Source organism: Coturnix japonica, chromosome 2, assembly GCF_001577835.2.
Source record: "Coturnix japonica isolate 7356 chromosome 2, Coturnix japonica 2.1, whole genome shotgun sequence".
Taxonomy (NCBI): domain Eukaryota; kingdom Metazoa; phylum Chordata; class Aves; order Galliformes; family Phasianidae; genus Coturnix; species Coturnix japonica.
In genome coordinates this window covers 1,607,349-1,623,738 of record NC_029517.1, presented here as the reverse complement: position 1 = coordinate 1,623,738, position 16,390 = coordinate 1,607,349, and the positions used below count along the sequence as shown (strand labels likewise).

The following is a 16,390-nucleotide window of genomic DNA, read 5'->3' as shown; positions in this document are numbered from 1 at the left end:
ATTATGATGATGGAAAAAGAAATCATCAGCTTTGTATGCTGCAAGGAGAAGTTGAGGTGAAATACTGAAATTTTCCTATATAAATTTGAGAATCTCTAGGAGATGAAATACATAATTTACCATCACTAGAGAAAAAGACACAGAGCTGTGGTTGGTCGGTATTTAAGGGCTATATTGATTATAAGCCTTCCAGCTTGCTGAAGGATGAACTGAGTTCACATTCTTCAAAGTACACATCTCCCTCAAAAAGTAAAGAATATTTTATGAACAGTGAGCAAGTAGACATTGCTCTTTTTCCTTTTTAGTTATATTCTAGCAATACTTTGATAAATATCCAGGTTATTTGAAAGGCTAAGCCAGGACAGCCACAGGAGGTAAAAATGAGAGGATGTTGTCTGAACTTTCAGTTTATTTGCATTGAAGATGTAAGAAATCCATACGGGGAAATGGATTTCTTGTAGTTTTAAAATGCTGCACCAAGGACCAGACTTACACACAGACAAATTCTGACTTCACTTGCACGTTGTTCATTATAAAGAGCCCCAGTAAGGTCAACATTATATCCTCAGGACAAAGGCATGATAAGCAAAACTTCTCAGACAAATTTATTTCTCAAGAGCAAAGAGAAATGAGTACATTAGGGATGGATTAATGCAGTCTTGTTCAGGAGACTTCTTTAGGGCATGGGAAAACATGGCCATGGATTCTACCAAATTTTCTCAACTTATACTTTGAAAAAGTGAGTTGATGTCAACTGCTTCAGATAAAAATGCCCCTATAACTGTAGATGGAGATTTTTTGTTCTTCATTAGGGTCCCCTGGCCTTCAGGATCCAAAAAATACTGATTAAATATTGAATATACAATAGAAAAGCTCTTTCTGTTTCACAATCACTACTCTTTCTCTCATGCCCATCAGCAAAAAAGCCTATTTCCTGATTTCTGATCATCTTTAGCAAATTCACAAATACATGATTCTGATGAGGAAAAATGCAGACAGATGCAGAACTTTGACTAAATGCTGAATGGGTTTTGCAAAACCATATACTGTAAAAAAAAAAGCCCAGGACTTACGAATACTGGCTGGTTTCATTGTGTCCAACATCTGGGGAATGCAACTTCTGGACTAAGATACGGATGATACAAATGAAAAGAATGAAGTTCACCTGTTGGGATGGAGAGAAACAGGAAAAAGAAAGATATAAATCACGCTCCTGCAGAGATGTTCTGCCGTGAAAAGAAGAAATGGTTAAAGGGAGGGGGGGGTGCCTTTCACTGCAATATTTTTGCCGCGGAGCAAGCTGTTGTTAAAAAGCCAAGAGCAGAGAACCCCACTCTAGGAGCACACAGTAAACCGACACAGGATGGCAGCCATCTTGGGCCTGACATCAGCCTGCTTGGGACTTTGTGTCATACATCCCAAGTATGATGATGTCAAACCCATAGAGCACAGCTATGCACGACGTCCTGCTGCGCGGGGCAGCGCCGATGACAGGGTGGGAAAAAGAGCCTTGGGAGTTAGCGGAGCGACGGAAAGTTCTTTCTCCTACAAGGTTAGACGAGAAGGATCTACCTACTAAGCTAGGACTGCTTCAGTAAAATACTCAAGCAAAGCTAGCCTTATTTTCTAGCAAAGGTGTAGAGCTATGAATGGCAATTCCTACAAAGTACATGGCATGAGTTGGACAAAAACTTACTGGCTTCTAAAATCCTACCCACTGAACCACGCTGTTATTCATGCAACACATCCAACAGAAAAGTGAAGATGGATCTTTGTGGCCTTAGTCTAGTTTAGTTTCCTTGTAGTCTAGTTTAGTTTCTTTCTCCTTTCATGTTTAGTGAATGCACAAAGGATTCTGATTTTTAAGATATGTAAAGGCTGGAAGGAATTGTGTCACAGCAGCCAATCTGATTTCCTGCCAAAACAAATTATAACATTTCCTCCAGCAATTCTCAGGTTTATATCAACAACAGGTGAATGCAGCAGACTAAAGCCTATTTCTCATTTAGACAACAGCTCTTTTTCCAAGGCTAAGAATGACTGGAAATTAATTATATTTCTTGGTTATGATGCATTGCCTAATCATTCTTTATCTGCCCCGTGACATTTATCATAGCTTCTGTTCATATTTATTTGCTTATAAAATGTTTAGCATCTGACTTGACGGCAAGTAAAATTTATCAGTCCAAAATAGAATTAGCTAGATCTATTACTCTAATGAGCATTGATAGCACACAATCTGCACCACTGCAGGTAGGATCAGAGCTGCTTCCCAGTCCCCTGCCATTAATTAAATACTGTGTTGGCTCATCATGGTTAATAGCAAACATGGGCACAAAAACAGGTGGAATGTGACTTAAGGGCTTAGTATGGCCTTAGCATTACATGGTAGAAGATACAGTTTTCAAACAACTAAAAGGGTTTAGGTTACTTTTCAACTGAAAATAGAATTAAAGGCACTTGATCTATTCTCAGTGTTTAATTCTTCAAGTTGGAAAGATTTTTCTAACATTTAACATTATATTTCTTCCTTCAGCTGAGGTTTATGCTTTATTCCAGGGGACATGCAGAAATTGCAGGATTCCTCCCTGCAGAAATCTGTTATTCATCATATAGTCGTTATCACGGCCCTCCTTTGTGACAGATTTATATGATACCTGCAAAAGTAAAATCAGATAATTGCCAGGTAGATTTTGTTCAGTAATGAGGAAATGATTTACTGACCAAAAGAAAACATGGCATCACTGATGCTGGGAGAGTATGGTGTATTTCTGCACCAAAAGGTGATCTCAGGAAAGGGAAAATACAATTCATGTCTTTTGATGATGACATAAATATTTTGAGCTGTGTCATCTAAGTGTTTTATTTCCTTGCAGTACAGTGAATCAAATAATAAGTAATTATTCAAACTGTTTTAGTTTGGAATTCCTGTATGCTACAGAAAAAGCCTCCTTGCAAAAGGCATAATGTATGTAGAATAAGAAGAATGTATGTCTAAGAAAAGGCTTCGCTTTAAAAGAATCATATTTGCTTGATTTCTGCTGCATTCTTTTCCTTCCCTTCCAATGTGTGTTTCTTGATTTGAGAAAACTCAAAGCTAAGTTTAACTGAAGTTCATTTTACAAGTTTTGGCTGTGCATTTGACAGAGGAAACTTATAATATTCACCAAGGATGGAAGTACTCAGTTTCTCAGAGGAGTCATGATTTCTGCATTCAGAACTGATGTGATCTAGTTAAGCAATGAGTTAAGCACCTTTGCTGATTTACATGGAAATTAGCCAAGCTCCTTGAGAACTTACTGCAAAAAAATGTATCTGGGATCCAGCTTTGTGCTGGATGCTACAACTAGAGGCAAATGCTTGTGGGAACTCATCTAGCTAGGTAGAAGTCTATGGTAGGACTCATCGCATATTACTTCACACTGTCTACATCTGAAATGGAACAAGTCACCCTGGGCTCTGACCTCAGCAAAAGAAAAACTCATGGCAAAACTCAGCAGTTCTAATTTAGACATACATCAATTCATTAGACAAAATGGCTTTTTCCTGGGTATCCAAGCATATTCCTTGATCTCCTCTGGCTATGTGCTCCCATGGCTACCAGAGCAAATGGATGAGATGGAGTTGATCTGGCTTACACGGGCTCCATCTTGGGTGCCCTATCACTCAAGCTCTTACCACAACGTTTAAGTCATTGTTTAAAGATAAAGATGCTTATCCAGAGGCTGAGCTTCTTATCCCAAGACAGACATTCAGTACACAATGCAATGTTATCTGTCAGTGCATTTTACATGGATTTTACAGAATACTTATTAAGGCACCTCTACACCCTCCCCCCCAGTTTTATATTAAAGATGGCTTTGAAGAATATTTTGATACTTTACCAAAATGGAGACCAAAATAGGAGTTTTAATGATCCACCAGATTGGGGATTCTATTATTTCCTCCCAGCACCTAAAAAGTAAGTAAATAAATAAATAAATCAGTCTTAAAACATCAATTAAAAATCAAAAACAAAAACAAGCAGCTCTGTTACCTTTCAGGTACTTTGCCTAAATCATAAAATCATAGAATTGCTTAGGCTGGAAGAGAACCTATAGGTAATCTAGTTCCAATCCCCTGCCATAAGCAGGGTTGTCCCCTACCAGAGCAGGCTGCCCAGAGCCCCATCCAACCCGGCCTTGAACATCCCCATTCCCTTTGGACAGCAGTGCCAGGGCCTCACCACCCTCTGAGTAAAGAATTTCTTCCTAACATCTGAGCTTAATCTCTTCCCTTTCAGTTTAAAGCCATTACTCAGTGTCCTATCCCTATTAGTCTGTGTTAAAATGATAAAACTGAGTACATGCAATTATGTGAAAAGGACTAAAACTGGTGTGCATGAATTGGGAAGAGCTGATGACTTTTGCTGCAGTGGCTTTTAGCACTGGTAAGTAACATCTGCCCCAGATACAAGGCTGTGGATGCTTTTCTCCTTGGTAATGGAATGGGCTGGAGAATGTCCCTGTTCGCTGCAGGGGAGTTGGAACAAACAACCTTTAAAGGTCTCTTCCAAATCAAATGTATCTATGAATCTATGTTGTGTCAGGGTGAATGTGAGCAAGGATGGAGATATGCTCAATTTTCCATACAGTGAGGTCTCTTCCAAAGAAATGTTATCAGAATCTCATATTAGTGAGGCCTCTAATGCTGCCCATCATCACGGATAGGGATTTCTTTGAGCACAGAGTAATTGGCACTGCTGGAAAAACAAACATCCTCTTCTGAAAGAGATGACAGAAGGTGTGGTGGGATTAGCCCCAGTAAATCCATCTAGATGCATCCAAGCTATACCCAGGCTATGACTGGCTTCATCCTGAAGTCAGAATGGTTAGCAAACCACACCACTCATCTACTTAATCCAGAAGTGCACCATAAAGCCAACAAGGAAATGACAGAATAGAAATAAACTGGAAACAATCCTGCTGAAAATTGATACTGCTAGGAACAACACTTCTGTGAAGCCCTCACAGCAGTCAGGTGATGAAGAGCACATTTTCAAGAGTGCATTCATGACAAATGGTTGGCATTCATGTTTGAAACAGGTTATTTGAGCCCCTCACTGGTTTGGCTGCAACTTTTATCTGTCAGTAATTTTAATATGCAAAAATAAGTAATCTATGTTAGGTATTAACATATCCTGTAAATTCATGCTGTTTTACTTGGCACAAACATGGAGAGCTTTAAAGTCTCCACTGAAAAGCAGTCTGCATTTTTATTAAGAATTACTGGAGCAGAGTGGGAATGTGTAGCAAGATGAATCAGTAGTCAGAATGGTTAAATCATTTTGTCTCTATCTCCTTTTATATCACAGGGCTATCTATCTCATTTTATACCACAGACTAGTTTATTAACAAAGTAAATAAGGTCAGTTTTTATGCAGATAGAGCGAGACCATAGAAGAAGTCAGCAGTCCTAAGGAAATGTGTTAGGATGACTATACATCAAAAACACAAGGAAAAAATCTGAGCTGCTTCCCTTACTGAAATAAGGACAAATCAGGGCACGTTTGGAGAGAGTCTGCAGGGGAGAAAATGGAATTAACCATGTGCTGTAAATGCATGATGCAAGGGCATGCACAGCGAGTGAATAATGAGCACCTGAATCTGTGATTCTCTGCAGTGTTTTATCATAAAAGCATTTCAAACCACTCCAGTTTGACTACTTGAGTCAAAGCATGACGGATCAGATCCTGTTTACTTGCATATATCCTTGCGTAGCTCAAATATGTGCCTCATTTGCTTACCTGCATTCTATCTGCTTCTTACATAAAGTGTAAAAGGCAACTATTAAGTTAAAGAGGATAGAGAACAGATCCAAAGATCTGCCTGAGAAAAAAGATCAAGAGTTTTCAGAGCGTTTCTGAGGGAGTTAATGGATGTGTTTACGAGGTTTCTGCTGTGCTTGAGTATGTAGGGTCAGTGCTGTAGGAGGCCAAGCTCAGAGCACGAAGCTCAGGGGAAGAAAAGGGGACAGTGGGGGGTCTGCTCACAAACCTGCACATATGTTCACAGCAGGAAAGAAAAGTGAGTCCACAGGCTTACCCAACATTGAAAAAGTAAATCCTGACGACCGTCCAAGCAGTGATGAACACAGAGGGGGCACCTGGTGACAGGAGAGATGGTGTTACTGTCACAAATCATTATGCATGTTTTCACCACTGCTCCTCACTCCATGATGGTCTGCCTGAGCAGAACAGCCCTGTTCCATCTGTCTGGTCCCTTTTTCCTCTTTCTCTGTTTGATGTCTTTGATTAGATTTAGATTGCAAACATCCCAGGAAGGAAAGGTCTCTTTGTTCTGTGTTAATCACAGTATTCTTTATTAACAGAGTTCCAAATGCAATGGTAGTGCAAACAGAACAAGTATGTCCAAACTATTAATTTTTGCACAATCCATTTCAGATCCACCACTGACGTTCTTGCAAATGATGGATGTTTAAAAGGCCAAAAATCCTTCCAGTACCCATCATTGCTCTTCTTCACCCGAAGAACCTCAGAACACATTACCAATGCAAAATATTTCCTCTGATTTAAAATCATGCATTTCTCTTTAAGACCTTTCAGATGCAATGTGCTGACAGGACCTCTGCACAAGGCAGGTTTAAAGAAAGTCTGACCTGATGCAGTTGAAACCAGGCCTGCTAACATCACCTCTCGCTACACTTATAGCACAGAGAATCGCCTCTCTTCTGCAGTGTGAACCCAAGCGTAACTCCTGTCACTTTCAATGGAAGTTACTGTACATCTAACCGACCAAACCCTCAGTCCAGCCATACCCTTGCAAATGACACAAATGCTTTTTTCTCTTCCTTTTTGAGACTATTCCCTGCTCTAATTATTTCCCAGTTTCAGCTACTGAGAGCACAGAACAGAAAGCCTTTTTAGCTTGCTTATACATACATCTCAAATCAAATAGGGGTTTCAGTCCAAAAGTCCTTTGAGACACTGAGGTGCTCAACTATCTACGAATCAAGCACAAACAGAGCTCTTAAATACTCTCAAAGGTTAATGCTGTTAAGCTCCTCTGACCATTGGGGATTAAATTGCTGTTAAAAATGTCTGCCAGGGTCACCTCCTGGTATTCAGGCCTGAGAAGATGCATACCCCAGCCAATTAAGATGTACCACCAGAAGTACTTCCTCTCTGAAAAGAATGAGATGACCAACAGGGTGTGAAGATATAACCCTTCCACCAGCAGCCAGAAGAAGTTGGCCATGACACAGTACTGGAAGAAAACCATCATGGCTTTGCAGCCTACCTGGAAGAGAAGAAAGGAAGAAACAGTGGTGATCTGTAACGCGTTTCCATTGTGAACACCCCAAATTCCCAGCAAACATTGCTCTTTGTTTAACTCTGAGGTTGCTTTCTTGCAGCCTTTGAAGGCCATATGGGATAAGCTCCATGTGAAGAGCCAAAAGACCTGTAAAACCTGCCTGGGGACATGCTCTGGCTGTTTGGCAGGCGTTAACCAACACACAAGAGTGAAATTCTGAACTAAAATCAACCCAGTGGCTCATTTATGGCACAACCCACCCACCCCTGATTCAGCATGATGGAGGTGATCTGCACTGGAGAGGAAACAAGAAGAGGTGATTGATTTTTATGCTACTTTTGCCATCAAAGCCATTATCTTGATGGACGTTATCTTGAGTGACGAGCATCATGGTCCCCCCCATCATTCACAGTGTCCCTGAACCCATAGAAATGAAGTTGCTGGTGAATAAACTGATTACCCAGGTTAAATAAAAACAATAATAATGATTAAAAAAAAGTAGCTCTTGGAAATAAAATCCAATTATAATCACCCCATGGCCTGGCAGCTATTGCAAAAATTGAAGGGGTCTGACAAAGGGCTTTGAAGAAAGTCGAGTCTACAAAGAATTGCGAATGCTCAGTTAAGGGAAGAAGAAAGGGCAGTACATCTTTTTAAAATAAAAAGAAGGGAAAAGAGGGTAAATAAGAAGGGAAAAGAGGGTAAATGCTAATGAGCATGGACAGATTAGATTGCAATGGAAGGAGAGAGCTGAATCAAGAAGGAAGACTGATCTTCCTTGGAAAATGAATAGTTAAACACAGCAACTTGCTGTGAAGTCCTCACTGCAGCTCAGAACTAACACATGCAGATAGTGGGAAGAGTCACCTAAGAAAAGAAAAATAATGAGGAAAAAAAAAAGTGAAAAGGAAATTTCTCTCCAGCACTCAATGGCCAAAACCACCACAAAACACCTGAAGGTTGAAATCAGCTGCACAAAGAGCCCTGTTAGCACAGGCCATTGCCACAGCACTATTTTCCAGACTCATTTAGAGGGATGCATCAGTTGCATTGTTACTTATAACCACATTGCCTAAGCATCCCTGAGATGCTTCAGTGGGTCTGCTTGGGTTATACCCTGCTCTTTCTGGGCCAAGGCATGAAGATCTGGTTAGCAGCTCTTCCTCGGTGCTCTGCATTTGCACCATGGTGAATTTAGAGCAATAATTTATTTGCACGAGTGACAAGTTCACACATCACCCCGCTCCTCTCCTGCTGAAAACAGTTGCTATGAAACATGATAGTTTAAAAAAAATAAAAAGAATAAGGCATAAAAAGTGTTTTCTCGATGCCATATGTTTGGAGAGAGACTTGTCCCCACTGATTGCTCAGAATTAACTCACCCCTCCCCTATCACCCATTGGTATGTCACACTGGGGTCCTTTTGGCCTCCTGCTTATCAATTTATATGCACATCAGCTGCCTGCTGCAAGGCAGATGGCACAAGCAGAGACTTGCTGCAGGGTGGTGATGGGGGAAAGTGGAGGCAGAGCAGTCACTTCACTTTCAGGCAGAGAGGGTAATACTGAGCTGAGCTGACAAGGGCTTGGGATGTGTCATCCTCCTCCCTAGGTCATCCCTCTGCTCTGTTTCTTTCCTGACTATGTGTGCATATGAGTGACGCTCATTCCTTTCATCCAAAGCCTGGGCCATCTGCAGACAGTGGGGATTTGCTGGTAGGAGTGCATTCAGCAGCATTTAGGCCATTGGAGATCCAGACAACACCGTCAAGAACATCCATGGTATGATCTGCCTTATCCACAGATAAAGCAGGGCAGATGTATTGTAAAAATACTTCTTTCCCCACCAACTATAGAGGTAATGTGGAGAAATTGATTTGTCTTGCAAATTAAGTGCCTGGGACTCTTGCTGTCTTTACTTATGCTGGGTAGGTTTGTATCAGAGCAGAGCAAATATCCCTCAGAGAGATGCACTTCTACTGCTGACTGCTGTGCTTGAACCCTCTCAGCCAGCCAGCTCAGTGATGCATTCAGAAATCACCCCTTCCTGGCTTTAGAGACACCTCATCCTTATTACATGCGGCACTTTGTAGCAGGTCTCTTCCCTTGTGATCAGTCGTGTTCACTCAGAATGGCTGTTATGTTTCTGGGAAGCAAAATCCATGTTTATCCAATCTGCTTTACCCTTTAGGTGACAGGCACTAGGCAGAGATGAGCTATACCACCTCACAGAAGAATTCTTTCACGAAGATCAGACCCCATGACACACTGGTGTGGAAAGACCAGTAGGAATGATGTTTAGAACAGACATTTTCAGCAGGAAAAGCAGCATTACAACACTGCTTGCTCCATTTTCCCCCATCCTCTACCTCATCTGCAACCCCATATTTCTCTAGGTGGCTTGCATTGCTTGTGTCCACGTGAGATGTTGCAGTGAGATGGTCTGCCCAGCCTTTATTTATGTCTTATTGTCTCAGTTGGCTCCTGTTTGCTTCCCATCTTCAGGACTACATTAGCCACAAGCTATTTGCTTTTTTCCATTAAAGTCTTCTCCATTTCCTCATATGCTGCTAGCCACCCACTACAGAAACCAATTCCTCCTTCAGCTAAGGAGGGACAGAAACCTTTATGACCCAAACAAGCACTTCTGTGCTTCTCATTGAGCCCATCATAATCAGTAAGATAATTTCATCTTAATTATTTCAGAAGTTTACGTTAGGGTGAGATAAGGCATATCTTATGGCTGCTGTGTGGGTCAACCCTCCCTTGCCTTACTGTGGCCAACCATCAGTGTTGCAGGGCTCTGAGGGCTATATGATAAGAAGACAGTACAAAATTCATCTGCTTAAAAGGAGGCTGATTATGATCTTGTGGGCACTGTCAGGTATTGTGTTGGGCCTCTGGTTACTGCTCCACAAGGAATGAGATCTTCTCCAGGCTCTATCATTTTCCTAAGTGATGATGTGCGATGGGGATATTCACAGGCATTTCCACGTTCACTGCAGGGAAGCTGGACTTAGATGACCTTTAAGAGTCCCTCCCAGCTCAAATGATTCTAAGTCTGCCAACCACAAAGAATCCTTAGAGGTGCTGAGCTAGCAAGCAATTGAAATATGATAGAATCATTGAATCATAGAATGGCCTGGATTGAAAAGGACCATAATGATCATCTAGTTTCAACCCCACTGCTATGTGCAGGGTCACCAACCACCAGATCAGGCTGCCCAGAGCCACATGGATGGACATATCTTACTTGTTGCTCTGTATGACCATCCTGAAGGACTCAAGGAAGGAAGTATTTTCAAGTGCAGACACATCTTTGAAAGCAGTTTCTACTACTTTTCATTGTGGATGTGCAAAACACATGTATCAGGCTGCTTTCTGGTCACAGAGTACTTAGCATTCCCATTTAGCATGTACAAAAGGGTAAATGTCTGCCTTCTGGAGAGGAACCAGGCCTATGACTTTCAAAGCAAGGATTCATGTCATGTGGGGCATATTTTGCCCTGCTAGACAAATCTGCTGTGAGATCACATCGATTTAGATGCTGAGAAGCATAATCTGAAAGCTAACAAAGAAATAGAGAAGATAGAAGTGAGCGCATTTGCTTTGTAAGAGAACACCTTGCAGTCATGTTAGGGCAAATATTTAATAAGCCCTTGATGCTTAGGAATGCAGCCAGTCCTTCCAAAAAGGAGAATGTGAGTAGGGTGGTTGGACTGCTGGTATGATGCAAAGAAATATGCTTAGCTGACAAGATGGGCAGAGATTTTAGATGTCAGCAGAGGGTCAAACTCAGAGTTTACTGTAACGATGGGAAAAAACAACAGGGCTACTCAAAGCCAGCATGTAGCACAGAGCTCATGCCCTACAGTAGCTGCAAAAAACACAGCCCACTTTGTCAACTGGTAGGAAAAATGCACTCAAGACACAAGCAGGTTTTCTGAGACAGATGCAGAGGAGCATAAGGGTGGAAAAAACAGGACTGAACAATGACCACAGGCTACCAGGTTCTGCATTTTATACATTTTTTCTCATACAACTGATGTAGCAACTAGCTGAGTCACCTGGAGTAATGTAGTCCAGATGCTGGAGGCAGTGATTAATACAGAGTTGAAAATGTTGCATTAAATACACATATATCCTACCTGGTGGTATTAACTATGTGCCAGATATCTCTGTTCATTAATAATTGCTAAGGAATAGAAGTCTCAACCAGCTCCTGAATTTCTCATTATAAGCAGCTCAGTTGGAAAGGAATTGGTCTAAGGAGGTTTTGATGGAACTACACATACAATGCACGTGTACATGCACCAGTCTATGGGGAATGCAACAAAACAACAACATCATGAGGTCAGTTAACAAACACTGCTGTGCACCAGAGATCACCACTGCACTAACACATGTCTCCCTCTCCTTCCTTACTGGTATGGTGTGCTATGGTTTAAGATTTGGGTTAAAAAAGTATCTACATTTGGACAAAGAAGTACAAAGGGGCATTCTCCCACTTCACACACTATGTAGCTGGCTTGGGAACATGACCTGATGTAAAAATTCTGCCTGACTCCCATTGCCCCAAGCATGGGTCTCTCCATCAGGTGACCTGACCTGTCCCTCACCATGTACAACCACTCTTGTTCAGGGATGTTACCCCCTTTGCAGTCCCTGTAATTCCCCCATTGCACCCTCAACTGCTGCATCCTCCTACAGCGTGGAACAGAACTTGAGATGTCTGTGACAGGACATCAAGACATATAGTCAGCTTAAAGATAGATTCATGTTGTCACATGCAATCCTGCATAACAACAAAGCTCCTGAGATGATTTGTGAAGGTGGAACACTGCCCTCAGCCCAGCCCCTACTGCCTCTGGCAAAAGCATGGACTCAGATTCACCTCAATCCATCATGAAATGTTGAGGCCTCTGAATCTCCTTTAAAGTGCTTGGGTCCATTCACCTGGGCCACCACCGCTGAAGAACAAGGAACAGATTTATGCAGACAGTTCTGTGATTCTCTTTGACAGGAGACAGATGAAAACTCATTTTCTCAGTGATAGATTTATCCGGCACTTTTATTTTATGTTGCCCAGAGGACAAGACCTATCCAAAAGGTTGCGTGTTGAGTGCCTTGTGTGGAATTTGCCCACAGTAAAAGCTGTCCTCCCCAGCCTGGTCAAGGAGGCTTCCCTGATCTTATTTAAAAGCTTTTTTTTTTGGATCCTGTTTCCAAGACCTGGTTGGAAGACAGAGTAGCAAGGAATCAGAATCACAGAGTCATAGAATGAAAAGCAAATCATTTTAAATACTAAATTGCTACAATAATGATTGGATCTGCTTGCTTTCTTAGGAGATGCACAGACATTTTGGGTGCTGAGTCCTACCTGGCACTATGTTTACCTAAAGAAATTTGAGCAGAGAAATCCTTAAGAAGCCATCTTGATAGAAACAATGTGGCTCCTGATTGGAACACACAACCTTCAGTTTGTGAGGGCCTAAATCATCAAGTTCAAAGCAATTTCTCATCTATCAAGAATTAAAACAAAGAAAAACAATGTCTTTCATAACCTTCAGAGGAATAATAATTTCACATCTTGATGATGGACCCTTCAGCTCCTGCTGCCCAGTGGCTTCAATACTACATTAACTCTATAAAACATATGGCATATGGATGGTCATGACTGAATTCAGAGCGGGCTCATGGTCACCATCTATCTCAGGCACAGGAATAAGATGCCTCAAAGAATAAGACTCCTCAAACACAGATTTTCCCTGTTAACATGCTGCTTTGCACCATAATGCCCAAGAAACATGTGAGAGTGCTCTCAAGCTGTAGCAAAAGCAAATTAATCCAATTTATCTTCACCTTCTTTCCTCTAGGTCACAGTGTATTACATTTTCATATGCCCATCATTGCCTAATAGCACACACTGGACTACTTACCCCATGCCATCTGTCAGAAGTCAATTTATTAAGCCATTATAACCTGGATTTGTGTCTAAGCTTGTTGATTTGTCACCACTTTCATACAGTAGAAATGCTATTTCTAGACTGATGAGCTGAGCTGTAGCATACAGCACAACAATATGCATGCACATACACGCTATTTCATCAAGCTATGTTTTGCCTGCTTCCAGTGTGACTGTGGAAAGATGGATGCATCAGAAACGTGCTACTTTTAGCTCAGTCTCTGCATCTCTTTCCTCTTCTTCCATATCCTCTTGCACTGATGGTAGGCCACAATTCACCCTGTATCATTTCTCTGGATAGAGTATCATTGGTCTAACAGTAGCCAAACTAGTATGGTCCCCAAAGTCTCACAAGGTAACCATGGTTTCCCTTTGTGCTTTCACATCATTAATGCCAGCTGAAAGCCAGCTGAAGACAACAAGACGTTTAAAAGTTCATCTCTGCTAATACAAAAGTTACATAGCACAAACTCTAATTTCTGTTCTTCCAACCCAGCAAAGAATGGCAAGGTCAGATCCTCAGCTAGCAGAAACCTTGTGGATTTCACTAAAATAAATGGAACCATACCAGTTTACTCCAACAGAAATGTGGTCCACATGACTGCACTTTATGCTTAGCCCACGCAGGCCTCCCCAAATACAACATGGTTGAAATCTGCAGGAAGCTCTTATGTCTGCTTTAGCTCACACAAGAAGCAAGTTTAAGCCCCGTGACTGTGATCCTCAAGGCTATTTAAGCATTTTTCTTCTGCTGAGTTTAACAGGGGTTATGTAACTGACAGCTTTGAGGCCCTGGACCTTTCTATTTTGTCTCTTGGAAATATAAGTTTGATTTTTTGGTGTGTGGGGGGGTATCTTGTGCATACTTGTAAGATGGTGATTAGCTCTAGCTGGTCTAGCCTCTGCGTCAGATGACTCACAGTTGAGTTCAGATGTAAAAATAGCATTATCTTGGTAAATGGGGTAACTGTCCCTATTTCATGCTCATCAACTTCAGAATGATAACAGCACTTCTGAACATGTCTTCAGTGATAAGGAAAGTCGAGCACAAGTTAGCAGCTAAAGGGAGAAGGTAATCAGAGTTTTAATAAAACCCTTATTGGCAATAGTGCATTGCTCTAAGATGCTAGCAATTGACTGGGGTACAGCTGATAAGGTCACTTTTTCAAAGGCAGTTCCTGATTCAGAGCTCTTCTATAACTTTTCTGTTACTTCCAAGAGAATAAGAGAAATCTAGGGGATGAATAATCTGAGCAAAACCACATAAAACCATGTTGGAGCCTGGTCTCCAAGGTATGGACCTTCTCAAGGGTTGCAAGATAGCAGCAGTCCAAGGAGAAGAAGGGGCATGACCCAGAGTCTGGTACATTCAACCTCAAGGAATGGATCCCTGAATCCATGAAGCTTCCTCTCCTACAAGCCTCTCCAACCTGGCAAACTTTAGCACCACACATCAAGCATTCAGCTCTACCCATTGTCTCCCCTTCCCAAAATGATGACACTTGACCTTCAGTTTCTCTGGCAGTCAAGCTTTCCTTCATTCTTCATCACCTTGCATCTCCTTTTTCCCAAACTCAGACCTCAAGCTCATGCTCCCTTCTTACACATCCCTTGGCAGAGGATCAGCAATGAAAGCTGCAAGAATGCCAGGCTCAAGCTGCTGTCTCACCAACCCAGAAGGAAGTTACTGTTTGCCAGCAGCTCCACAGTAATTACCTGTGTGTTATCCCTCTCCCTTTGTGATGGATTAGATGGCTTATGCCTCCTTCATAGCCATCAGTAGTGACTTGTACAGGTACAGAGCTCTGCTGTTCTAGAAGAGACGATGAAACTACATTTCTGGGTGGGGTGTTTTTGTCTAACTTCAAAATCCAAACAAGAATGTGAATAAGTATAGGTAGATAGGTGGCCATCTCCCATGCTCATAGCTCCTGCTGGCCACAGGCAGTAAGCACCCCAAACTTCCTTTTAGCCACTCACTGCTTTACAAACTCTCCATTTCTTGCATTTGCCAGTAAATCCTCAACTCTAGCACTGATTTTCTAAAAGTACTTGGAGACATTATGTTTTATTTTTAGTTCTACTTACTTTGAGCAACCTGGTCTAGTGGGAGGTGTCCCTGCTTAGAGCGGGGGTGGTTGGTACTATGTGATCTTAAAGGTCCCTTCCAACCCACACCAGTCTATGATACTACTTTTGGCTAATATATTTACTGTTAGGTGTTGGTTAATTAAGGAGTGTAGCTTTAACGTCTTTGTCTCTTTTTCACCCCCAATCTCCTTTCCATTTTCTGGTCCTTTTTAGGAGTGCCTCAATACCTTTGGTGAACATTAAATTGCTGGTGTGAGATCTGCAAGAGAATTGGCAAACACACAATGACCCCATTTCTTCTCTCTGCTTTCTGCTTGGTTTTGTTTGTTTTTCAATTCTTCATATTATTTACAGGAGCATTCTCTGTTTATTTTTCTTCCCCTGTCATTTTCTTTGCAGTGAAGGTCATCCTTGTGCTTGGCTGGTCTGAGAAATCAATAGACGGTGTAGGGTTGTGCAGGAATGGGCTGAGATTTTGAAGCAGTGCCAGTTGATGCTTTCACACATTTTGGGGCCTGACCCAACTCCAATTAAAGTCATTGTCTACAGGCAGGATTGTGCCAGGCTCTTCGTCCAAGCCAGTCAGCCAAAGTTCATTGAATGCCAGTCCATGGTGCTGGAGAGAGGGAGTAGACATCCTTTCATCAACTTGGCCTGAGGGAGCTCATGCTGACAAATGAATTTCCCACTCTGAAAGTATGAGACATGTACAAACGCCCACTACTGATAACAGTCCTACCCTCCTTTGCAAATGATTTCTCTTTGGATTTGATTGTCTTACTGGTATGCAGAAGGACAAAGAGAAATGATTCGTCCTTTGGCTAGATCCTCAGGAAAGGCAAATTTGCAGAGCTCGAGAACAGTCAGTCTGAACTCAATCTACAGAACTGGATCTTTCTTTATATCAAACTGTTGGCTTGTTTGTCTTTGGATAGGCTACAAACACAGGTTTTACAATCCAGTTATTACAATCATGAAACTAAACAAAATCTTAGCTATAAAAGCACTGGCACAAATCAAAT

The 16,390-nt window shown here is 41.7% G+C and overlaps 1 protein-coding gene across 2 annotated transcripts in view; it reads right to left on the bottom strand.

Moving 5' to 3' along the window:
• VIPR1 (vasoactive intestinal peptide receptor 1) overlaps positions 1 to 16,390 on the bottom strand; it is a 98,553-nt gene that overhangs the window by 11,982 nt on the left and 70,181 nt on the right. For both annotated transcript variants that reach the window (XM_015853030.2, NM_001323242.1), the window contains 4 exon segments: positions 7,145 to 7,298; positions 6,084 to 6,144; positions 3,885 to 3,954; positions 1,074 to 1,165 (listed from right to left, as the gene is read on the bottom strand). In XM_015853030.2, coding sequence (XP_015708516.1) covers positions 1,074 to 1,165; positions 3,885 to 3,954; positions 6,084 to 6,144; positions 7,145 to 7,298 — 377 coding nt within the window.